Source organism: Limanda limanda, chromosome 17, assembly GCF_963576545.1.
Source record: "Limanda limanda chromosome 17, fLimLim1.1, whole genome shotgun sequence".
NCBI classification, from domain to species: domain Eukaryota; kingdom Metazoa; phylum Chordata; class Actinopteri; order Pleuronectiformes; family Pleuronectidae; genus Limanda; species Limanda limanda.
In genome coordinates this window covers 9,997,605-10,022,655 of record NC_083652.1, presented here as the reverse complement: position 1 = coordinate 10,022,655, position 25,051 = coordinate 9,997,605, and the positions used below count along the sequence as shown (strand labels likewise).

The window sequence follows — 25,051 nt, the reverse complement described above, 5'->3', positions numbered from 1 at the left end:
TTGATAAATGAAACCCAGCGACACGGACTCTGATCACGGCCCTAATTATATTGATTTTAAACTTTGCTTCTCTGTTGCATTTTGCCCACTGGAGCTGAAGTCCTGCTCGCCACAGAGAAAGGGGGATATAGATTTGTCCTGGCGGTTATTGGGCAATACTTCTAATCCTCTTGGCAGTTAGTGCCCATCGTCTGGTTTGTCCTGCTTCTTCTCACGCCCGCCCACATAACCAGATGTTTGTGTACTGCCTGCTCTGTGCACCAGGCCCCAGGCCTTTGGCTATCATTAGAAAAGTGGTTTTATCATCGCAGAAGAACTGTGTGTCTGTTTGTTAGTGTATTCTGAACATAATCATATTGTCACAAAAAGCATTGTGCCGTAGGTGTATCTACATTTTAGAGTGTGTGGTTGGTGTTTATCTCAATCTGTTTCTCTGCTGTGTCACAGCAGATTACATCAACTCCATAAGATATGTTACATTCATATTTCTGATTTCCTGTGTACGGATACAGTCTGTTTACTTCTGCCACATAAATCAGAGTGAGAAGTAGCTTGTTGAACTGAGCATCTCCCCCCGATGTCACCCGTGCACAAGCTGTGGACAATGGCGGTGCACATCTTTTGTGGGGCGGATCGGCTCTGAGTGAGTAATTCTGGTAGCACCTTGGGCCGCCGGCGCTGTCTCTGCAATCACGCTCCTACCGAGGGCGGCCTTTCATCTCGGGCCCTTTCACAGAAAACCTTTCAGACGAAGAAAGAGGAAGATGGAAAGTGGGAGATCAAGGGGAGGGAGAGAGAGTGCAGAGGAACGGAGAAGGGAAGTGCTCCTGCAGCCCCGAGTGCTCGTCTCCAATCTTGACTTTGAATAGACGCGCTGCTGATGAAGAGCGCAGATGTTGAAAGAATGCATAGTAGTATGTGTGTGTGTGTGTGTGTGTTAAGAAGAGACCAAGTACTGTCAGTGAAGCTCTCCTATTGTGTGTGCTCACTATGTAAACTGGCAGCCGTCCGGTTCGGGCCTCGGCTTCGTTTTTCCAACTCCAGTATCTCTTTTAACATACTCATTGAGGCGTGATGCTTCTGTGGGAAGGGGACGTTCTTTAGTCTCAATATAGTAGATTACAGTAGAGCACAATAAAGTACAGTACTGGGATGCGTCCCCTTTAGTTGAGGAGAGTTGTGCGGGTCGAGCCGATGGAGAGAGGGTGTTTTCTGGCGATGCAGGGGGAGGAGATGTTTGACGACGACTACCAGGTGTTCTTACCTGATGGGCGGGCAGTCGGCCTGGTGCTGGGGCGCGGGCATCCTGCTGCAGGAGGTAAGCACGTCCGGCCACTGGGATCCGTCTCTTTGCCAAAGCTACCAAATCTATTCCTCTGTAACAGAAACCTCCATCTGCTCCAAAGCCTGCAGGTTTGATTTTCAGGCTGCTCTTGAAATGGCAATGAGGGGCTCAGGAAAAGAGGAAGTTTGTTTTTTTTAGCCCAGCCAAGAACTTTCTCCTTCCTTTACAATCATCGGGTTTGTTCTTTTTTTGCTTTGTGTAGCATTTATCTACAACAAACAACTGGCGAGCTTTGTTGCCTCTCATAAATCATTTAGGCCTATACTTTGTCTGCCAAGTGGAGCCTGAGAGAACATTTCACAGAAGTGTGACTCTGTTTGTAATTTTTGCTTTTGGATTTGCTTTGCTCCCGTGTTCATACCCCTCTCTGTCTCTGTTGTTGCTGCATGTTGAATGTGTGAAGTAGGTGCGGTCTGTCGCGTTCTGGCAGCTTTTTCCACGTGTGCTACGGAGCTCATTTGATGTCTGCAAGCCTCTTTGTGAGGCTTGGACAGGAGCGAATGGAGGAGATACTGTGATTGATCATCAGAGAAGGAATAGGAAAGGCATGTTTGACTCCCAGTTTTCCTCCCTTCTATTGCACTCTCTGTCTCCCTCCCTCTCATTGGCCTGTATTGTACGGGCACAAAGGCTAATTAGCCTGTTCCATCCCATTCAAAACATTCAAAAGACTTTGAAGTGAATGGGCAAACTGGCTGGAGTACAGCTATGTGTTGCGAAGATGAGAAAACTATCGTGTCTCAATCACAATGGCAAATGTGACAAGTATGTAGGAAGGAAGAACCAAACTAATATCACTTCTGGGGAACTTTTTTGAACTAAGTGCATAAAAAATAGACTTGCCACTTTAAATGAGAAAAGGAATGAACCAATTCACCTCATTCATTTTGCTGGTTTGTTTACCAAATTAACTATGGTGGCAACAAAATGAAAGTTCTTGTCGTTATAAGCTCTGAGGCGAAGACTACAAGCAATCCTATGCAGGATTTATGCTATCTCAACTTCCTGCACTTCCTGCATCGTCTGAACTATTCCAAAAAAGTGTTTTCACACTAAAATGTTGCTCAGGACCATGTTCCACGACACCCCTCACACCCGTTATTTTGGTTTGGACTAAACTGACAGGTCTGAACCAAACAGGGTAAAGGTGTGAAACCCCTTAAGTCTCGCCACATTAGCACCCTCATCGTTTGGTAATGTTGCCTTGTGAATTAAACACACCTAAAGCCACATGGCGAACATCTGCTGGAGTTTTTAACCACTATATTCTGCATAGACAGAGAAATGGTAATGACTTCCACCTCTGCGCCAAGACAATCAGACGCTGATAATTAGTTCTGCCACTATAGCACTCTCAATCAGGAGGAATTCTCTGCAGCTATGAGCTACAGTACAGAGAGTGTGTGTGTGTGACTGTGTGTGTGACTGTCGCAACCATTTTGTTAAATTATGATTATGACAGTCATTAATCCTGATTATCAGCCTTGATGATTAGAGGAAATTCATCCTGCACTTTTGGTGGGGTACATCAACAACCTGAGATATTTTAAAATTAAAGGATCTATTTCACAGTGAAACTACCTCCCTGAAAAGGTTGGTGTCAGACGGTCTACCGGAGATGAGGTTTTTTCACCTGTGTGACCATTTACCCTGTAGGATTGTAAAAACGTTGAATTTCTTGCAAACTATTGTCATGGTCTCACACTAAAATGCATTTCCTATCCAGATTGTTCGTGATATGATTGTCACCTGATTACAATTACACCTGGTATTAATATCTGTCTCCAGTGGTCAAATTGAGATGTGATTGGGATCTGACTGTTTTGACATGGGCAGTTTAAAAAAAATCATCCCGGCTAACAGGACCAACCCGATCTGAATCAAATTTCTAAATGTCTATGACCGAACCCAACCCGGCTCGAGTCAGGTATCAACCGAAAATGCATTCTAGTGCCTGGTGTAAATGGGGGTACATCATGTAGACATAGCCTATTAATTAAGCAGCATGGAATAATTTTCCAAGTAGCTTTGGAAGAATGAATGCAGCTAATGCTTCAAGCTGCTGTCAGTCATCATCAGGGTGGCAGATTGAGAAATGTCCCTTTGTTTGTATAACAAAAGTGAAGCAGGGCAGAGCTAAATGAAAGAATGATATTTCGCTTCATGATAGAGTGGGGGGAGAGAGGGGGGAGAGAGACAGTGGAAGGGATGGCAGGAGTGTGCATGATTGAGATAAGCCACGGAAACGTGGGGAGCCAGGCAGAAGTCCTCTCCCACGTACTGGGATCCCAGATATACCTCCCACTGAAACGGTGGAGCACACTGCAGTTGCATTGTCACGCAAGGACATATGAAGGACACAGAGGGAGGGAGAGAAAGAGAGAGGGAGGAAGGATAGCTACACCTCCGTGGCAGAGAGCTTTCAAACTGAGAGCGAATGATACCACTGTAGCTCATGTCCTCCATCATACAAACCAATTATGACTTAGTTCAGAGGACAAATTGAAAAGTAATACCATCCTTTTTTTTTTTTTTACAATCTTGAATAAAAGCACATAACACTAATTCTACACATTACTATGGTTGGTGATGGATACAAATTATAGTGTGCCACACTACAGGGGATGGACCAAACAATCACTTGAGGGCTCTGTCCTCTGCCTTGATGACAGATCCTTCACTGTGGCAAAGTTCAACCTTTCTTCTACATTGATAACCTGTAGTTCTCTGAGGATTTAAGAAAGTGGAACACTGTGTTAAGGCTCATTTACACTACCTGTACGAGATACGTTTTTTTTAAATGATGTATCTGTCACTGACCACATACTTCCATGTATCCTTTACTTTGGCATGGTTGTTAAGCGATTTATCAGAGTCGTGAGTTTTTGACAACAACAAACACGGTGGAGGATATGTACGTCATAAGAAAGAGGGAAAAGCGACTGTGTCTGGGTGGTTTCTTACCAATTTACAATGTCTATCCTCAAAAAGTTCCGCCATTACACTATTCATCTTCTTCGTGTCTGATGGTCATCTCGCTTGAACTATTAGCTACACTGCCCCCTATTATTTTTCGGTGGTACTGCATTGTACAGTCTCTTTCATCTGAATGCTTAATCTATCAGAGGACGTACACAAATACAGACAAAAACGAAAGCAGTACAGACAAGGGGCTCCGTCTATATTCATAGGCAACTTATATGAGCCTCTGTAGGTGTGTAGATCTGCCCAGATTTTGGTCAAATTCAAAGCATACTTTGACGTGTCATTGTAGTATTGGTCTGATAATGTTCATCTTTTTAGCTGAATTGTGTATTTTGTAATTAGAATTCTGATGCTTCAATGTGTGAGGCATGGTGGATCATTCTATGCTCACATGTTTTCTCATGTTAGCTTGGGCTTTCTTGTCCAAAGACATGCAGATTGGTGTACGATCAATGGAAGACTCTTAACTGACTGCATGTGTGATTGTGAATGGTCGTTTGTCTTCTGGACGCCCTGGGATATGCTGGCGACCTGTCCAGGGTGTAATCTGCCTCTTTCCCAATATCAGCTGAGATTGGCTCCAGCCCCCCCGCCCCCGCTACCCTCAAAGGATACATGATATAGATTATGGCTGGATGCTTAAATGTCAGGCCTTTACTTAACCTTTGTGTGTCCACTACCTGAGTGCATGTCTACCATGCATATGTCATTACAGTGCCAGGACAGATTAGATGTCTAAGGTTCAAATAAAGAAAATAATTTCTAAATTTCTTACTGCTAAATCTCTTCAAAATATGGCGTCTTTGAAAACTATCAATTTCCTTTCTTCATCTTTCTGCCGACTGTTCTATTTTTTGTCATCCAGTGCACTGCTCTCACTAGATCTCTTCACCATGACTAAATTGTTAATCCCTGTAAAGTGACCATTTGATAGTGAGATATCAGGGTCGCTGCCAAAATAACTGTCTCCTGCCACTATTTTTAGCAATGCTGCTGGTGCGACTTTAGGGAGAGTGGAGTCAGTTCATCAGTCCAACGCATCCCCTTAAATGTCCAAAGTAAAATATCTTGATAGCTATTGGCTGGATTGCTATTTTGGCACAGACAAACATTTTCCACAGGGGACACATAAAAAAATGCTGAGTCCCTGACTTTTCCTCTATGTGATGTAGTTTCTGTAGAAACATGTTGATGCACAGTGCAGTGAGGGATGTTTGTGGGATGTTAAATAGAAAAGAGAAGTTTGAATAAGATTTCTGTAAAATTACAATGGCTTTATTGTTTGGAATTTTTTATTTTTTACCTTATTTTCACTAAGGATTCAGTGCTTTCAAGAAATTAAAATTCAAATGACGGACGTGATATTATTAGGATTGAGCTCCAAGCGTCTTGGTTCCCCTGAGGCCTTGTATTGACACTGTAAAGAGGAAACACCTTTTTTTTCTGATAACATTTGGTGTAATAATCCAAATGTTACAATTACATTTATTCACAAATGTTCCCCACTTAAAAATACTCTCCATTTTCTTCTCTACTTTGTTATTACAGCCTCATGGCTATAGATTTTAGTCTCCTTAATTCTTCTTCTGTGTCCCATCCTCCTCCATCTCCTCTGCCTTCCCTCAGCAACGCTATCTCTGCTCCTTCTCGCCTGCCTTGGTAACCGTATCTATGCAAGGAGGTGTGGGCGGGGCCACAGGGGCTTTTCTCTGATTGGCTTTTCGCTTTTGTCATCTTTTTGATCAGGGGACACATTTGACCATTTGACTGTGGACCACAAAGTTAAGTTGTCATTGCCTGCCGCACACTAGTAAGCAAGTTAACTATGCTTCAGTGGCCTTTATTCTGTGAAGCTGTGCATGAATCCGTCGACGCCGCACCAGTGGTTATCGGCCTGATGAGCTGCTTGCTGCTGGTTTGCTTGGCACCTCAGTCAGACTTCTCCCCTGCAGTAGCACCGGTTGAAGACGCTGACTAGACTGTGCCCTTGGCCTCTGCTCAACTTTGTCTGGGAAGCGACCTGGGAGGATCGCTCCCATGGGCGATTGGGGCTGAGATATCCTCATCATCTTACTCCCTGTCCTCCTCACAGAGCGAATTTGGGTCAGACCTTGCGTGACGGACATCCTGCCATTATCACCACTCAGACACACAAAAGTGAAAGGCCAAGAGCTGTAAAGTGCTGGGGGGCGGTGGTTGGTTGAGAGGAAGAGGATAGAGTGCTTTCCTCCTGTTTTCCCTGCGGCGGGGCAACAGGATTGGACGTCCTTCCCATGGGTGTCTTGCCTCCCTTTGACACATTCTCACCCTGCCATCCTCACTGAGAGTAGAGGAGAAGATTCAGGCATGCACACACATAATGATATCACAGTAGCAAATCAGGGTCATCAGTATGAGGACGAGAGTATGATGTCTTGTTTGCCTTTCGTGTTGGACTTCTGAATCTGGGTCTTCTTAGGGTTTAGACAGTGCAGGCTCTCATTTGTCCAATTCTCCCTTTAGTAACTCTGACTTGTAGGCATTCTGTGATTCACTCCATGTGCTGTCATCATCGTGACGCTGAGATGACAAGGCCGTGCACCCCCACTCTATTTCCACACTGTCAACAGATGACAGGAGTCGTACTCAGATCTAGCTTCGCCTCTCCGTTTCCCTCACTGTTCATGTCATCTTCTTGGTAATTTTGGTTCGTAAAAGCCGTCTCTTTCACATCCACAAATCTTTCTTTGGATTTCTTTTCCATCTCTTTCCAACCATGTGAAATGCCTCGTCCTTTACCCATACCTCTGTTTCCTCCGTTCAGTCATTATTGACGCTCAGCACACACTGCATGCTCCCTAATTGTTCTGCCAGTGACACTGATGTGTACTCAGGTATAAAAGTTAAACAAAGTGAATGTGGAGACTTTCCTGTGGCCTGAAAAATTGCAAGTTGATTTGAGAGTTCAAGGTGAAAAGACACAAACACATAGACACATGTTGCCGTGGGCTTCACTAGGGTTCCTTAATCACATGCAGGAATCTATCAGGTATCCATACCGTGGCAATAGCAGCAGTAGTACATCCAATAACCTTAATTTCATGGCCTAATGGAGCAACAACTTCCTGGTTCAAAGGTTCTTGTTTTGAATACGAGTTCTGTTTACGTTTTTTTCTGTGCACTCTGAGTTCCTTCCTCAGTCCAAAGGCATGCAGCTTAGGTTAACTGGAGACTCTAATTCCCCAATATTTTAGAGGACAGGTTGGACAGGTTCTGCCCAGAGTGTAACTTGCTGTCGCCAAATGTCATTTGAGATTGGCTACCTTAAAAGGATAAGTAGTATAGATGATGGTTGGATGGTTGACTAGTAATCCCCATCAATGTTTGTTTCAAATATGTTACATGGAATTTATGCCGAATCAATCAAATGCGCTTAAACAGTTTGGATACACTCAGGGTGTTAAAGTTTGAGGAGTCAAATGATTACCTCGGTTCCAGAGTGAGGCTGCAGCCGAGAGCAGGGTTTTAGGTAAAGGACGGGAGTTCCTCTCGGATCTGTCAAGCTTAAAGTAATAAATCCTCACATCTCTGGCTCGGATTACTTTTTTCGGTACCCACCTGTTAACAGGGGAATGGTTTGCTCAGCCGTTGAGGAATATCACACAAGGTTTCAGTTCTTGAACAAATAATTAGAAGTGAAAAGATGATCAAAGTCATGATCAGACATGACATGCACATTAAGTCATAGTCATTTCCGAGACAGTAGCTCTTTAAAGCCCCTGGGAAACAACAGATCTGAGAGGCTGAAATGGTGTCTTAAGAAAAACACAAAGTCTAGTCTGATCATTGATTTAAGTTGTGGATCAGTGTGTGTGTGTGTGTGTGTGTGTGTGTGTGTGTGTGTGTGTGTGTGTGTGTGTGTGTGTGTGTGCGTGTGTGCGTGTGTGCGTGTGTGTGCTGAACTGAATAAGTCAAACTGTTCCATTTCCTGACAATATTAATGCTGCTCTGAAAGCTAATGCAGAATACTTCCTGCACCAGGATATTGCAGAGGCAACTTCTGCCTTAACTCATATCTGCCAATATACTGAGGCCCAGTGCCAGACATAATCTCCTCCTGCAAAAATGAAAATCTGCACAGCTCACTGCATGGAGCTTATTGGGATCATTGTATGTAAGTTTAAATAATGTGTTAATAAAGCAATGGACACAGACCTGGAAATAAAAAAAACTATCATATGATTGGTCAAAACAAATGGCAATCAGCAAAACATTTAAATATGAAGCACAAGTCACATGCAATAGATCCTGCCCATTTAACTCAGAAACAGGAAGGACCCTGATATAATTTTATGCAATAAGAATTATGTCTTCAGTATGAGCCACAGAGAATGGGACCAATAACAAATATCATAGGTTTGACTAAAAAGACTCTCCATCAAAACGATGACCCAAGACCAGGCTGGATGACGTCATGAGGCAGAGTGGGATCATGGGAGTTGTTTTCTTCTTGATTTCACTTGATGCGTTTGTGCTGTACTGGGAGAGCTTCGAAGACATGGCAATTAATAAATGCGATCCGTTATGTCACACGTTGTTTTTGCCCCTAAAGTTACAGCAGAAAAAGACAGCATAAATTTTGATGGAATCAAAAGGCGACCACATTAGAACAACATGTGACCAATACAATTGGGTATTTATATAGGTTTGAACATTGTAGGAAACATTTTGGATGACATAAGATAAATCCTTTTAAAAACAATTAATATATGGCTAGTAGAATTGTTACATCTTATTTCTTTAATTGCGTAGGATGTAGAAAACCCACACACCCGACAGACCCAGGATATGAAAGGCATAAAAAAAGAAAAACTGTGTAGATAGCAGAGGCTACTGTAAAGGCTGATATTAAAAAATGCAGAGCGTTTTGTCAGTGGAAGCTGATAATGTTTTGGATTTAGCTCATTTTGCTACAGGCAAAACTGCAGCACTGAAATGCCCCCTTTTTGTGTCAGTTCTTAATTGCAGGCTGCCCTCCTCTGCGGTGAGGCTATGCAGATTTCTCTCCCAGATGACTGGACTCGCAGCCAGCCACCAGCTGAAGGGACAGGAATCTCCTCCCACATCACTCATGACTTTGTGCTACGGCAGACCTAACTTGCCAGCCCACATGCATTTTGAATGCTTCATTTGAATGACAGTCACATTAATAATTCTCAGGCTCAAGTTCATCCGGAGGTTCCACATATACTTCCATATGGGGAAGGGTCAAGGGTGGAGAAAACACCACCTGCGTCACAGAATGAGCAGAGAGGACCTTTCGACGTTTAAGTTTTCAAATCCTAAACCAATAACAGTTTGTCGACGTGTCCAAGGCTCATAAATCTTGCTATCACTAATTAAATCCATTTTCAAGGTCAGGGATATTTCTCTCCAAAGTCTGACGCTCGATCAGTTGGGGTTAGTTGTTGTTTTAGGAATTCTTGCATTTAGTTTTTCTCCTTCTGCCTTTTTCGGACATTTTACATATTTTTGTTAAGGTGTGTATTGCAAAATATAATAATAGTAAGAATGAAGATTTGTGATCATTGTGATCAAGTGGTAAAACGTGAAAGTATCTGATGATCGTGGAGTGGCCCAACATGCTTGTTTGTTCTTGGCTTGTGGTGATGCTGGTTGCAGATTTCTATCTGAAACTGTCATGAACGACTACGTCACGTTGATGAATCCCAGCCACCAGAGCACTGGTCGTCTGTTTGTTCAGTTTAATATTGAATGTATCAGAAAACCTAATCGAACAAAACAGGCACTGCACTTCCTTGGGCCATTAACAATAGACATGCCTGATACAGACAGACAGAGAGAGATTTCTTGTATTATTAGATATCCAAGCTCACTTTCATTTACCTCTAACGTCTGATTCTTGATTATAGCTGTAATTATTCTTTATCAGCAAAGATGTTGTCTCCTTCTGCCCTTTTCTGATATTTGAAAGGTTCTTGTTAAGGTGTATTGTGAAACAAGACGAAAAATAATAGCATGGTTTGAGTCGAAGGAAAGGAGTGGGAGGAAAATTCAGTTTCAAGACGATGATTGAAACAGGGATCGTTCATAGACGACATTTTAAGAACAATACAATCAACACAGTGTTATTGTTGATAATTAGCATTAAGCCATTGATTAAGAAATAGGATTAAAGACCTGAATGTTTAACAGTTAATTTGAATATAGATCAGGCCGATGCTGAATGATGTAACAAACATCGCTCACTCTACAGTTTCCAAATCCTTTTGAACACGCTCTCTTTGGATGTCATAGTCTATTCGGTTTTCTGTTAAACAGCCAATGTTTTTGCGAAAGCGCCTCATGCTTTTTCGACGCTGTGTGGGTGTTGATGGTTGACACAGACCTGAGAATGAAGAGCCCAAATTAAATTTCATCAAGGGCCCCCAAAAGGCCTGGGACTGCCCTGTTGAGTAGAGAGCCGAGCATTAACCCTCCAGTCCCCCTCCATGAAACACAGATTTCATTTCCCGCTCACAAAACAGAATGAACGGCACTTTCATTAAAGCACACGAGCTCCGGGTTTCGTTTTAAGCCTTTTTATGCTGGTTTCGTAAAACATTCTCCCGTTTATTATCTCCTCCTCTCTCCCCTTGCACCCCTGTGATGACCTCACCCCTCTCTTATATGGTATTCCACATTTCTACACGAGGTATCATCAGATACGGCAGCTCATTACTGCTCATATTTGAACTCACCGTTTGATACAAAAGTCTCTAACTGCGACCAATTAAATAGCCAATTAGTGGATTCATTAGCGATACAGTCTGTTTTTCATCGCGCAGATTATCCGAGTCGACATCTGCGCAGACAAAGCCTGAGCGGAAACTTCACTTTTGCTGTGTAAAACTCTCGTCTGGTTGTCTTATTGTCAGCAGAACGTGTTTTCTTTCCCCCTCCAAGGACGTCTGGATCTGCGCTGATAAGGTTAAGTAGAAGAGTTAAAAAGCTGCTCGCTGAAGCCGTAAAGCCTCTTAAATAAAGAAGCGCTCATAATTTGCCACTCTGGCTTTATTAGTACAACAATGCAGCACATCGGCATCCGGGTGAAGCAGCGATGAATGTGTGTAAGTGTGACATAACAGAGCAGGAGAGGTGGATGGAAGGAGGGTAATGGAGAAGGACAGGCTTCAGACATACAGTACGAAGGAGCAAGTGCATGTGAAGGTGCACACAAACCCATGCACGGAAGCATTAGTGTGGATTTGTGCTCTGCCACCCCACCACCTCCTTTTCTGAGTAGTTGAGATTCCTGTCGTCATAGCAGCGGTTTGACGTAGTGGTCCTCCCCTGAATGTGATGGCTGCCAGAGCGTAGGGCAGAATGTTAAGATCCAGAGTATCACAAATTAACAGCTGAAAAGAGGGAGTGACAGAGTGTAGCCGTGGCGGGGATGGAGCCAGCAGTTCAGTACCGCGTCGCCAATAGCCGATCGATATGTCACATTGTCCTGTCCGGCTTCCTGTTGAAAGAGCCGCCCTACTCCCTTCGGATCTCCTTCAGACCTCACCGAGTCTCCGTGGCTCCACTGCTGAATGCTAATTCCTGCACTGTGCCAGGGGCCCGTGTGCGCTCTCTAACGGCCATTAAAAGCTGCTTAGGACTTCACAGAACGCTGCACTCCACTTTTTTTTCTTCTTTCTCTCCAAGCCTCACCGATGCTAATTTGGATGAGAGTGTTTAGTGCTTTGTGCTGCAAAATCGACATGATTAATAAAACTAACTGCATCGTGGGGTTTTATGCGGGATTCAACTTCTTCTGACGCCCTTATCCGAGCGACCATCCTCTGTGGCGTTTAGTGGGTTTTTGAAGGATGAAGACTGCCGCCGTCCTCATCACAGGACCGGGCGGTCATCAGGGACGAGAATTGATGGATAGACCTTGAGAGGGCAGCTACACAGAACTGCTGACGTAGCGCAGCAGCATGATTAATGTAAAGCCCTGGTTATTTGGGAGCATATGTAACAATGATGTACTTCTTTAGTGTTTTTGTATTGGATAAGGTTCTTTTTCTTAATACAGCATGTACTAGTTTATGTATTTGTGTTTATTTAAGCGGGCAAACATCATATATAGAAAAACACTGACAGTTGGATTTAAAAAATACAATTTGCAGAGCAAACGCTCTTAAATCCAACTGTTTGCTTTTCAAAGAGTTTGCTTTTCAGTTTACTTCCAGGGACTGAGGTGCATAAACAGCAGCTCATTTGTATTTTCCTCCTCTTTTCCACTTTCTGTCAGTGGGATATTTTTCTGAATTTTTGACATCGCAAACCAAACTTGTTCTCAATAATGTGTGGTCTTACAATGGGAATCGTTTTTGCCTTAGTGGAGAAATCTAATGTGAATACAAAGCTGTGGTTGCTTTTCACACTGTATCATATGCTGGTTGCTCAGCTTCAAAGCTCTTAAGAGGTTTACTGACACAGCACAAACAAATCAGTGTCACCCTCGTCCCTCACAACACCCAGAACCTGTCCAGAGCAAAAAACCTTGTCAAAGACTGTTCTCACCCCACCCACCACCTGATGACCCCCTGCCCTCAGACCATCAGCCTCCTCAACAGTTTCTTTCTTTCACTCTCAATCAATACATATCATTAACATTCTCACTGCATTATATTTTACACTGCAATAATTATTGTGACCTCTGCTATAACTTTGTTATAGTTTCTGTGGACTATGCAAACAGCTCACTATGGTACTTATTTGTGGAATGTGTTCTTTTCATAGACTGTTTATAAAGTCACATGTGAAGCCACAAGTCACAATCGGCCCTGGTGGCTGGCTTAAGTATATAGGTCACAACACAAGACTCTCTCATGTGAGTGGATGGGACCTGGAGCAAATTAATAGGTCCAATCAGCAGTGCTACTCCTGGTAGGTGCATTAAAGTAGAACAGTTTAAAAAGAACCATATGGTGAATAGTAAGATGGAATCTCCACTTCTGCCATCTTGCAGAGTCAGAGTCTGCACAGTAGCGATTAGGGGAGGGAGCCATGGAAGCGAGGTCCAACCGATATGCCTGCTCATATATATCGCGAGTCAATGCCATTTTCATTAAATAACTAATTTTAACCAAACTTGAAGAGACATCAGTGAGATTTGAAAGGCCTAAAATGACAGAAACAATACAAGGACAATAATGACATTTACTCTATTCTATTATGAAAGTTGGTAATAATTGATACAAATGAGCCTGAAGAATTTGAAGAACAGTATGTTGGATTCAGAATTGTTTGTTGTCTCTGTGATATAGAATAAAATATTCTCTGAGAGCAGTGTGCATGATTAACTTCCTCATGAAGACTCTTAAAATGACAAACTGAAGCAAACTGTGAAAGTCTAACGCTGCACTCCCTCCTCACACAGATGGATTCTCTCAGTGATTTATCCAGAGTCAAATAATGCACTTCAGTTGTTTTCTTGCTTCTCGGAGAATAGCTCAGGCGAGGGAATGCTAATAGACAGCAACCGAGGCCCCTCGGCTAAGAATGAGAGTGAGCAACAACAGGAATCTTCCGCATCCCTTTTTTTTTCTCCGTTTACTTTGTTGTGTGCCGTTGCGGAAGTCTTTTACTTACGCGAGAGGAACAGGCTGATTGGAGTTTCCCTTCTGTGAGAGCAGAACAAACAGACAGCCTTGTGATTCACTTACAATGTACCATTTCACAAAGCTAACAGCCCAACATGGCTCCGCTGTCTGTTTTGAAGTCCTGGTGGACCGATCGCATCTAAAGTTAATGTTAAACCTCAGCAGACGCTCGTCACTGACGGAGAAACTCACCCACACGATGACGAGCGCAGACTGACACGTTCAGCTGCCAGGAGAAATACAAAAGAAGTTGATTTTCATCTCGGCCTTTCAAAGCGGCTGACTCATTTCTGCCATGTCTGACTTGGGTCGTTTGTCATAAGGGTGCAGGAGCCAGGGCTGTGGTCCCCCTGATCCCATAACACTGAGTTATTGCAGCCCCAATAACATTGGATTACTGCAGTGTGGGCCACAGTACAGTCAACAGCACCTCTGAGAGGTACTGAGGGGAGGAACAAAACCCTTGATGCTGTCAGGGATGAGGAGAGATAAAAAACAGATTAGTGGAAAATATAGAAGAGGGACAGAGTCATAGAGAGTGCAAAGCCAAAAGAATGAGTGCTGATGTACAGGAGTCTGTGTATGAGTGTTAATGGCCGTACCCAGGGCTATAATACTGGTGTGTTTGCGGGTGTATGTGGGAAAATCTGAGCAAAGGTTGTTCAGGGTCGCTGGCATTCATTCTCTTGTTCTGCCTCCAGTGAAGGATCAAAGATTGGCAAAAGTCCAGAGACACTCTGGTGTCTTCAGACTCTGTGAGCTGACCTCTCGCCACGTCAGCTCAGACACCCCGGGGACGCACAGTATTTTCTACACCGCTCACATCGTCCACGTCAGCGCAGACCTGAGAATCGTAAAACACTCGTCTGTATATAAGGAAACTCTTTGTAATCCGTCTCCTTACAGACCGCTCCGTCTCCGTGACTCAAATCCATTGTGAGTGCGTCAGAGAGATTACCTAAATGATACTCAAGTGTCCTTCAATGAGTAAAAACTGAACAGCCCTGCCGATCTATTACTGTTAGCGTCATGATTAGCTCGCAGCCATATACTCAGCAGATCCATCCATCCCCCTCTCCCCCGGCTCTCTTCCGCCTTCGCCTCGCTGTCGAGCTCTTCTTCCATTTTGTCAGTTTTTTTTTTTTTTTTTTTGCTGAGTCCAGTTCTTATCGGCTGAACGTTCTCCTCCAGCTTCCTCTTATCTGAGGCACAGCTCATCCCTGCGGGGTAGGGAGTTGTCCTGTGTGGCCAAAGCCAGGGTATAATGAGACAGATGCCTCTTCCTCGTGCAGCCACCCTCTCGCGCGGAGATACCAGCGTCATCCTTCTACCTCCAACTTTTATTTTTTTATCTCGTGTATATGAGATCTAGTCCAAAAGATTTGCTGTGCTGCAATGACAGTCTCCCTTTCTTTATCTCTCTGTATCTCTCTCCCTCATTCTGCCAAATGTCAAGATGTTGAAGACACAGACCTTGTTGAGCCAGAACTGCTCAGCGTTAATTAGCTGCAGTTCTGGGCGGCCGGCTTATCTTCTCCTTAATAGCAAGACACCAGTCAACTTCACCCACAGCAATAGGTATTACTTCTCCTCTTCTGAGCCGTCAGCTGATGCTGCCTCTGCTTATGTCCACCTGAATGAGGTGGTTTCACTTTGTGTACAATTAGACATTGTACTCCAGAAGGCAATAAATCAATGTGTGCACGCATATAGCTTTCTTTGTTGAGGGTTTTCGGTAATACGATATGCTGTATTGATATACTAGATGCATGCAGCTATACCATCAATATCTCTGGGTTTGTTAGGATGAAATAGGATGTTAAAATGTTGTATGCTTGAGTTTTTTCATTTGTAGGTTTATTCACTTGATCAGCTAAAAACAGACATAATTGTTGCTAAAGCACATGTTTCATAATTGTGTTTTATGTAAGATTGTATTCATATTCGCTCCTGTTACTTGCCTTGGTTCTGTTGCTGTCTTCACCAGCCCACAATCTATCTATTTCACAATTCCAGACTGCATGTGGCTCGTATATCTCCACAACCGTTCTTATTGATTTCACAATTGGTTTCCCAAGGAAGTGCAGTGTCAAATTCGTACATGCGATATGTTCAATATTAATATAATGAACTTTGAATTAACAGTGACCCGTGCTCTGTAGTAGCAGCGCCCCGGACTCATCAATGTAAATGACGTTGTCGCTAAGGAAAACTGTGTTTCCAGTTTGAGGTTCTGCGATCTGAGTCGAGCTTTACTTAACAGATGAACAGCTCTTTGTGCAGCAGCGGTGGTGCAGCTTCAGGTTTCTGTCCAGCTTGTTGCCGTTCAACTACTGCAGTCCACTTTGACAGTTTCAGAAAGAAAACTACAACCAGCATCACCACAGACCAAACTGCTCATTACAAATAGGCCTGGTTTAAAACAGGCACTACACATGAAAATGTCACGATGAGCTACATTTCTTTTAATATATGGCTGACACAGATTGTTGCACTCCATCTGTTGCGCTGGTGGTTCAGGGTATGCTGTATGGTTTTGACGGTTGAGGTGTATGTCAGAAATTTGAGTCGTTTTTAGGAACCTTCTATGTATGAAAACATGTTAGTGTAAGTAGTCGGGCTAGAGAGACAGGGGACGTTTGAGGCTGAATTTAGACTCAAAACATCCTTTGTGTAAAAGCTTTTGGATAAGTGCATAAAGTGGTCATGGATGGAGTAGGCAATGGGTCAGCCTTTTTACCTGTCTGATAAACCTGGAATTAACCTAAATGGAAGGCGCCTTACATAGGATTGCTTCCTTTTAAGCTTTCCGCTCACACATCACACTGGGACCGCATCTCCGAGAGCACAATCACACGGAGGCTGAGAGGAAATGTGGAGGAAAAAGAGTCAAGCGGCGGCAAGATAATGGGGAAGAAAACAATCGGAGGGAGATGGATAGAAATGGAAAGATGCAGGACTGCGATAAGCGATGCTGCGTTCAAGAGCGGAGACGTAGCGAGCGTTCAGAGGCGGGCAGGTGGGACAGACGAGGTGGAAAAGGGATTTGGAGGGTAGGACAGTGGAAAGGACGGGAGAGCTGAATAAACACGGGGATGATTGAATGTGATGGAGGGAGGCGGAGACGGGCCCTGTTTTCCAGATGCCTCCCTTCCCAAGATAAAGGGAAGGAGGGAGCAGTTGTCCTCTCCGGGGAAATGTTTAGAAGAAGGAGGAAGGGGAGGTGGGGAATAGCACGAGGGGGCAAACGGGGGACAAGTCGAATTCTATGGTAATAGGAGCAGCAAAGAGCAGGGCCCTGTGTTCAATGGCAGTAGAGAGATGGACAGTGTATTGTAACCAATGCCCCATAACCAATTATGGCCTGTAATGGACAAATAATTTATTTGCTGATAGAGCATAATTGCACGTCAGAGGGTTTGACTGCTGGTAACTGAGCTAATAAATCTCAGATGATTTACTGCAACCACACACACACACACATACACTCACACACACGCACACACATACCCACACACACACACTGGATCGTTTAATATTCACAAAAGAAGAGGGTGTTAAACTATCTGCTTCCTGTATCACAATTCCCTCTCTACTGGAACATTAAGTAAACCTGTGAGATGCTAATGCAATTAATGCCCGCTTGCTCTGTACACAGATCAGAATAATTAAAAGGTCAAAGAGGACACAGTCAGCCATTAATATCTCATCTGGTCGTGTTTGTAGGTGCTAAATTGTTCGGTGGGTAGAGGGTTGTTTTTCAAAGGTAAACGATACGCTGTTTTGTTTATTTGTTGTTTACTTGTCCTTGTGAGCCATTAGCTCACTGTGTTACCTTAACAACCTACTTTTTTCCCCGTGTCACTTATCTAGACACACACACAAACACACACGCACACACACACAAAGTACCGACATAGACAGTATAGGCACTCACCAGCACGGCACTGCAAAACAGGCATGTGCTTAGGCTGCTATGATGTGTGTGTGTGTGTGTGTGTGTGAACTCTGTGGGGAGAAAAGCTGCACGATCAGCAGTTGTCGAGCCCTTTGTGGCCGTTGTTAACCTTGCACCACTCAGCAGGTGCAGCCGGTGAAGTATCTGTGGGTGCTATCTGCACTACAGTGAAGGTGGTGGGTGGGCCTGTGTCTCAGAATCACACACACACTTACACACACGCACACACGCACACTTAAGTTAGACAGTTTTTATGACCGCCACTTTAATATTTGCCTTTAAATCATGTACGTACAGTAGCCGATGTGTGACCTCAGTCCAAACAGTCAATCAACATTTCTGCCGTTTTTACAACATGTCAGTTTCTCCTGCACTGGCAGGGAATGACGCTGAGCTTTTCAGAGTTCAGATTAATCTTCTTCCGCCTGAAAGGAAAAAAGTTGAAACTTTCCAGTCCTAGTATAACAATAATTACTGGTTTTGATTCATTGGAATCCTCCCGTCTGGTTCATGCTGCTCATTAAAAGAAGCATAACCCAACACACACCCAGTGGAAGTGACGGCATGGGGATGGGCAAAGGTGTATTCAATACCTTGTTTAAAGCAGTCTGTCAGTTTGAGACATTAATAAATAAATAAATAATCTTTATTTTTAGAGCACTTTTCAAAACATATGGTTCAAAGTGCTTTACAAAGGCAGCAAAAAAACAGACAGGTCATAAAACATCAGGTTTAGAAGAAACAGGCAAAATACATTAGGGTATGAAATTCAAGTGCCGTGTAAGATGTTCAGTAAAAGTTCAAAAGAGGCCAGTTATAAAGAAAGTTAAGACTGACCTGATCTCTGCATGCAGGCCGTTCCAGAGCCTTGAGGCTCCGGAACAGACAAGAGACCTCCAGCCGAGGATCTCAACATGCATGCTGGTGTGGATGATTCTAAAAGGTCAGCGATGTAGCAGGGGGTCAGGCCATGAAGGGCCTTAAAAGTGATCAATCAAATCTTAAAATCAAGTTATCATGTTTCTTAGTTCTGTTTCTGGTGTCAAGCGGACATCTTCCAATGCTGGATATCAACTTTAATTTGTTCCTTAGGTTTGAGTTACTGCAATTGTAGTCCAGGGAAAGAAAGATAAGGAATCTTATTTAATATAACTGCAATAATAAAGAATATGCTGTACCTCCCATCTTTTACATTGAAATTGCATCAGAAATTATTCCAGCAAGAATATTCACATTGGATGCGATTGTAAGACGGACTTGAACAAGGTTTGTCAGGGTGTGAGGTTTGGTATGTTTATAAAAAATCCAGGTTATGTGCTGATATATCACCCAGTGGCACCAGTCATTCAATAACATCTAGGTATTCTGTTTGAATATGATTAGGATAATTATAAAACTAGAACTGAAAATAGCCAATTAGCTTATGAAACCTGTTTTCAAATTATGAAATATTAAATTCAGGGGTGAAAACCAATAATTATTTTCATAGTCAGTTAATCAGTCAACCACTTTCTGTTTAAAATATTATTTAATACTAAAAAAGATGTATTCATGTCACCTGACCTGCAGTTGTAAATCCAAAGATATGCAGTTTACCCAAGAGTTTAGCTTTCAGTCAATCACAGGATTAATTAAGAGGATAATTGTGTGGAATATGTAATGTTGAGATTTATATTTCAAACACTCCAGAGTCTGACCAAACACACACCAAAGTCCCAGCTGAGGATTAATTCTAAAGCATCTCTCACATGCAGAGAAACACACACACTGACACAGATCAGACTCTGGCTCCGTGCAGAGATTCCTTCCCTGCATGCACTGCTTTGTGTTCGGGGGGGGGGGGGTCATCACCCTGACGGCTGCCTTGACCTCTCGCTGCTTCTCATGACGGCCTCTCAGGTGCAGATCCAGACTGGGTCTAACATGTTAATTAAACATCTCTGTGCCAGGGGAGCAGAGAGCAAAGGCTTCGGCTTCATCCACCTCTGATCTGAACCGTGGCGGCTGCACGGTGGACGTGGACCTCAGCTCGGGCCCAGTGGTGCTCATTAATGCACAAATCCTCTCGCTTCCCTCAGCCTGTGATTGGCTCGCTGTAACCGAGCCAGGAAGCACCCTGGGGGCATAATGTGTATATACACCACTTGGATGGGGCTCTTTTTATTAGAGCAGGGTTGTGACGCAGAGATTGACGATCTTCTCTATTCCTGTGGGCATGCGAGGACTGAGCTCTGCTGCTATAGATTCCAGAGATGGACGAAAATGAAATTTAAAGACTCTTACTCAGGGTTACTAAGAGAGGGGCGAGGCGGGGAGAGAGGTCGGGGGGGCGGGAGGGGGGGAGAAGTGGAGGCAGATGGAGGCGGAGGGGGAGGATGGGGGAAGTAGGCAGGGAGCGGAGGTGTTGCCGGGGCGACAGGAGAGAAGGATGAAGTGGGACGTGCCAGTGAAGCGTCAGTAATCTGCTGCTCTGGCTAGCTGACAGGACACACACACACACACACACACACACACACACACACACACACACACACACACACACACACACACACACACACACACACACACACACACACACACACACACACACACACACACACACACACACACACACACACACACACACACACACACACACACACACACACAACACACACACACACACATGCAAATACATTTACACACACTCCTGCTCAATCCATGGCCTCCAGCACAGGACCAGTGCACGCAGGTCTGCAGTCAGTGGCCAGCAGGAGGTGGCCAGTCTGCAAGGTGTTCCAGGGCCACGAGGAGCCATGTTCTCTCCTGTGAGCCTCGCACGACCACTCACATCCACATAATGAGGGGAAATGGAGAGAGAGAGAGAGCGAGGAGCGAGCGAGACCGACAGTCAGGGACACACGATCAGACAGAGAGAAAGAGACAATGTTCGGAACTGGCAGGCGTACTACTACTCTCTCTCTCTCTCTCTCTCTCTCTCTCACCCCCTCTCTCTCTCTCTCTCTCTCTCTCTCTCTCTCTCTCTCTCTCTCTCTCTCTCTCTCTCTCTCACCCTCTCTCTCTCTCTGTGTCTTCCGATACTCCTCCTCTCTCCCATCGCTTCCACTATACTTTTGTCCCTCCCTGCCATCCCACTCTTTGAATTTTTTTAGTTTAGCTTTTTTGTTTCTTCTTTTGTTTTTTGCCAAAACACAATTTTCCATCTCCACCAGTGTTTCAGTGAAGTGGGCACAGCAGGCGGGGGATGAATGAGGAGCTGGGTCGAGGCCTGGATTGACCCAGACGTGAAAAGGGCGAGGCGTAGAGGGCTGAAAGGAGCGCTAATGGAGGATACTGGGATACCCTCAGGTGGGAGCATCCGTGGTCCCCTCTCCTCGTCCTGTGTGTCCCGGTCCCCCTTGTTCCTCCTCTCTTTTTTACTTCTGTCTCCTTCCCCTCCCCTCTTACTTTGTTTCAGGGCGTCCTTTTTGTAGTTTGCACATTTGCTTGGATACTCCTGGTATTTAATCTTGATAACTTGCAGCGTTAAGGGGACTCTCTCTCTGGATGCGCGTGTGTGTGAGAGTGTGTTTGTGTATTTGTGTGACTGCACGTATTGTCATGAGAGTCACGTAGCCCTGCTGTCTGCCTCTGCCTGCCTCCTGTATGTTCAAAGGCTGTGGAGCTCGCCTGCTCCTCCAGGACTCAAGCTGCGGCTGCTGCCGGTGCCTCACTCGTGACAAGCCTCTTCACAAACTCTGTCATGGCTTCCCGGTCGCCCTGTGGGACTTTTTAAGTCATTTGTAGCCAGTCAGTTTGAGTTCATTTGATTTCTATTGTTGCGTCTTCTGCTGCCACTCTGATTCATATGTGGATGCTCGCGAGTGGGAATTTTTTTTTTTGTTGCTGTTGGAGCTAATTTGGATTCAATGTTTGGCTCCTGCTCTCCCCTCGTATATCGAGAATGTCTGTTTCCAGGGAGATGTCAGCGCGCCAAAATAAAAGCCCCCAGTCAATCAGCGTTGCCACTCCCTGTTCCAAATCTCTGAACCTCTGTCTCGTATTCAGGGACAGTGTGCGATCTGCGCTAACAAGTTGGACGATGTGAGCAGAGCAGCTGGGCCAGCTAGACTGGTTATCCTTCATAATTATACCACTCTAATGACCTCAGTGACATTGCAGCTCGGTAACCACGAAGCTCACAGAGCGATAAGGACACTGACAACCAAGTGGGGGGTTTCTTTCTCTAGATATTTGTTTATGATGACCTACTCGGCGCCTTCGCTCTGACACAGCAAAATGACGGTAATGAGCGTGTGTATGTGTATTTTGTGTGTGTGTGGGTGTGTGTGCCCGTGTGCTAGAGTTCTCATTAGCCCAAAGTCTTTGGAGTCAATAGAGGCCAACACCTCTCCTCCCCACTTTTGTCTTTCGCTTCACAGCACACTGAATCGCAATTTAGGATGTGCACAGGCCTACGTGTGTGTTGCGTGAGTGTGTGAGTGAGAGAGAGAGCGCCGGTGTGTTTATATGTGCAGTGATCCGTGATGTACTACTTGGACTCTCTTGTGTTGTTGCGTCTTGAGAAGAATATTTCCCCCCGGTTAATTAGTCAAGGGAATCTCCAGAGTTTAAACCATTATTTATTCATCATGCCCTCAGTTCGATCTTATCATTGAATAGAGAGTTTGTGTGTGTGTGTGTGTGTGTGTGTGTGTGTGTGTGTGTGTGTGTGTGTGTGTGTGTGTGCGCATTTGGGATCAATGCCAGGAGGATGCAGGGTTCACAAAGTCAGAGCATAATACACACACACACACTCAGGTGTTCACTTTTAGCGAAGCAGCAGCGACAGAGATTAAAACACAGTGAACTTTTCCTGCATAAATGACTTTCCACATTTACTTCTTTCAAACACACCTAAGCTGTTGTTTTCATAAAATGAGTTTAAATGATCCAAGACAGCTGGAGATTCGGCAGGGGGAGATCAAAAGTGAGCGGCTGACATTTGCATTTGTCTTTATTCCTTACATCTGTTGAGCAGAGGCAGGCACAGTGTGAGAGGTGATGGATCATAGCCAATATGGAGGTGTAGGTGTATGTGTACGTGATGGAGGAAGCTTGTGTGGCTATCTTAATATAACACTACCTAGAAGAAAAAACATTTGGCTGTATATGATTCAGGATATTCAGTGTTTAATGAATTTAATGAGCTGACAATATGGATGCGAACCTTGAAGTGAGTGGGAATGTGTCAGTTGATAATGTCTCTCTTTTTCTTCAAGAAATCCCAGCTTCATTTTTATGGTCTCCAGCCATTTATTACAAAGTCCAGTTCACTAGCCCACTCATAAAGGGTCAATCTATATAAATATAGTCTGCATGTGAATATAAAAAATCTAAATTTGGGGGCCCGGAAGCTTTCTGGTTTCCATTTCTAATTTAACCAATCATATTTGAGCAGGATTTGATCGTACGCAGGTCCCAGCAAAAGAAGCAGACCACATGGACTGAAATGTATTGGCTATTATCTGCATTCATATGAAATAAGCTGTTAAAAGAGATTTGCCAAAATGTTGTTTGGACCAAAAACACCCACAATAAGTATTGCTGTTTGTGTTTGGTGTGAAAAAACGACTTTTGTGATATAAGAAACTTGGGAGATGTATGACTCTCGCGTTTTCACCTTTATGTTTGTTTGGTATGTGTCACGTGACAATAACAGATTTCCACTAAGAGAACTATAAAAGTATACATCTAGAAGCCAAGTGACTCAGCCGGAAAAACTGAGTCACACTCGTCTGGTCTGTTTCAGAAGTAGCGTTGCTGACTTTGTTTCCACCAGAGATGAGAGTATCGGAGTCGTGCTACTCTGTGTCGTGATTCAGCTTACAAGCTGCGAGTTGAGTCTGGGACTTTTAAACTAGGGATTTAAATCATCGGCTTTCAGGGGCAGATTGACAGAATGGTCATGATTTTCTAGTGCCCAAGGATAACTCTATAGACTGCACTCCATAGGGAAAAAGCCTGTATAGCTAAGAAAACTGTATCATACAGAAAAGCAGCTAATTCTCACATCGGAGAAGCTGAAAATATTGAATGCTGCTGTCTCCTGATGAATCGACTTTGCTCGCCCTCGCCTTTCTCCAGGCACGGGTTGAACTTGGAGCTCGGGATCTGCCGTGTCACAGCCACGGAGGAGAGAAGCGAGATTGTGAGGGTGAAATTGGTCGTGAAGAGAGAGGAGATGATGAAGGGCTGTACCGGCAGTATTTCTGAAAGTTCCCACTAACCTCCACTGTGAGGGTTCTTCTTCATAGATTCTCTCTCTCCTGCTTTGTCACAGCGACTGTGGGGATGAGAAACACATAGGATCTACATTAGCTGCAGCAATCTTCTTGAAAAATTGTTTTACCTCTGCTGCCGCATTTGGAGATGTTCCAATGGATGCACCGCACATTAAATCATATTAACAACATGAGATGCTTCACTGATCTTTATCAGGAAGCTCTTATCCGCTGCCGTCCCTCCACAAAGGACATCCGAGCTCAGTAAGAGACTCTCATGACTGAAGCTGATGACTCAGTGTCTTGTTCAAGGACATTTCAGCAGATTACATTCAACTCCATTCAGTTATAACTTCATTGTTGCACATAGTCACACGGTGCATTAAAATCATACATTTGTAAAACAACCCGTTAACATCAGACATCTCTAAGTATCACTAATAAGAATCTGTTGGTTGAAATATTGTCGTTTGTAGCCGGTTTGAAAAACAAAGCGGATATTCTTTAATTTTTATGGTCATGTGGTGAGTTCAACACAATGTGGAGGTTGTAATCTAATTTCATTGCGAGCATGAAAACATTAAACTTGATAGAAGTTTGACCAGTGGTTGGTGCGAGATTCTCTCCATGCAAAATAACCTAACACTCTGTCACCCAGGTTATTCTTGTGTTAACTATCAGGCAAAGGAAGGTTGTTATTTAAAAGCTTGTGCCACTTCGCCCCAAAAAAACGTTGACCTAAATGTAATATTTTATTAACGTTGGCTCTGTTACCTTGTTTAGATTTAATGAATCTCCCACATCAGGACCATACAAATCCATGTAGGGATCCCTGGTGCCACTGTCAAAACTAAACGGCCAC

General features: G+C 44.0%; 1 protein-coding gene across 1 annotated transcript in view; it reads left to right on the top strand.

Annotated features, from left to right (window-relative positions):
* Positions 1-1,218: 1,218 nt before the first annotated feature.
* srcin1a (SRC kinase signaling inhibitor 1a) overlaps positions 1,219-25,051 on the top strand; it is an 86,269-nt gene continuing 62,436 nt past the window's right edge. The window contains exon 1 of the mRNA XM_061089859.1: positions 1,219-1,318. Within this exon, the coding sequence (XP_060945842.1) occupies positions 1,219-1,318 (100 nt within the window). The remainder of the gene's footprint in view (positions 1,319-25,051) is intronic.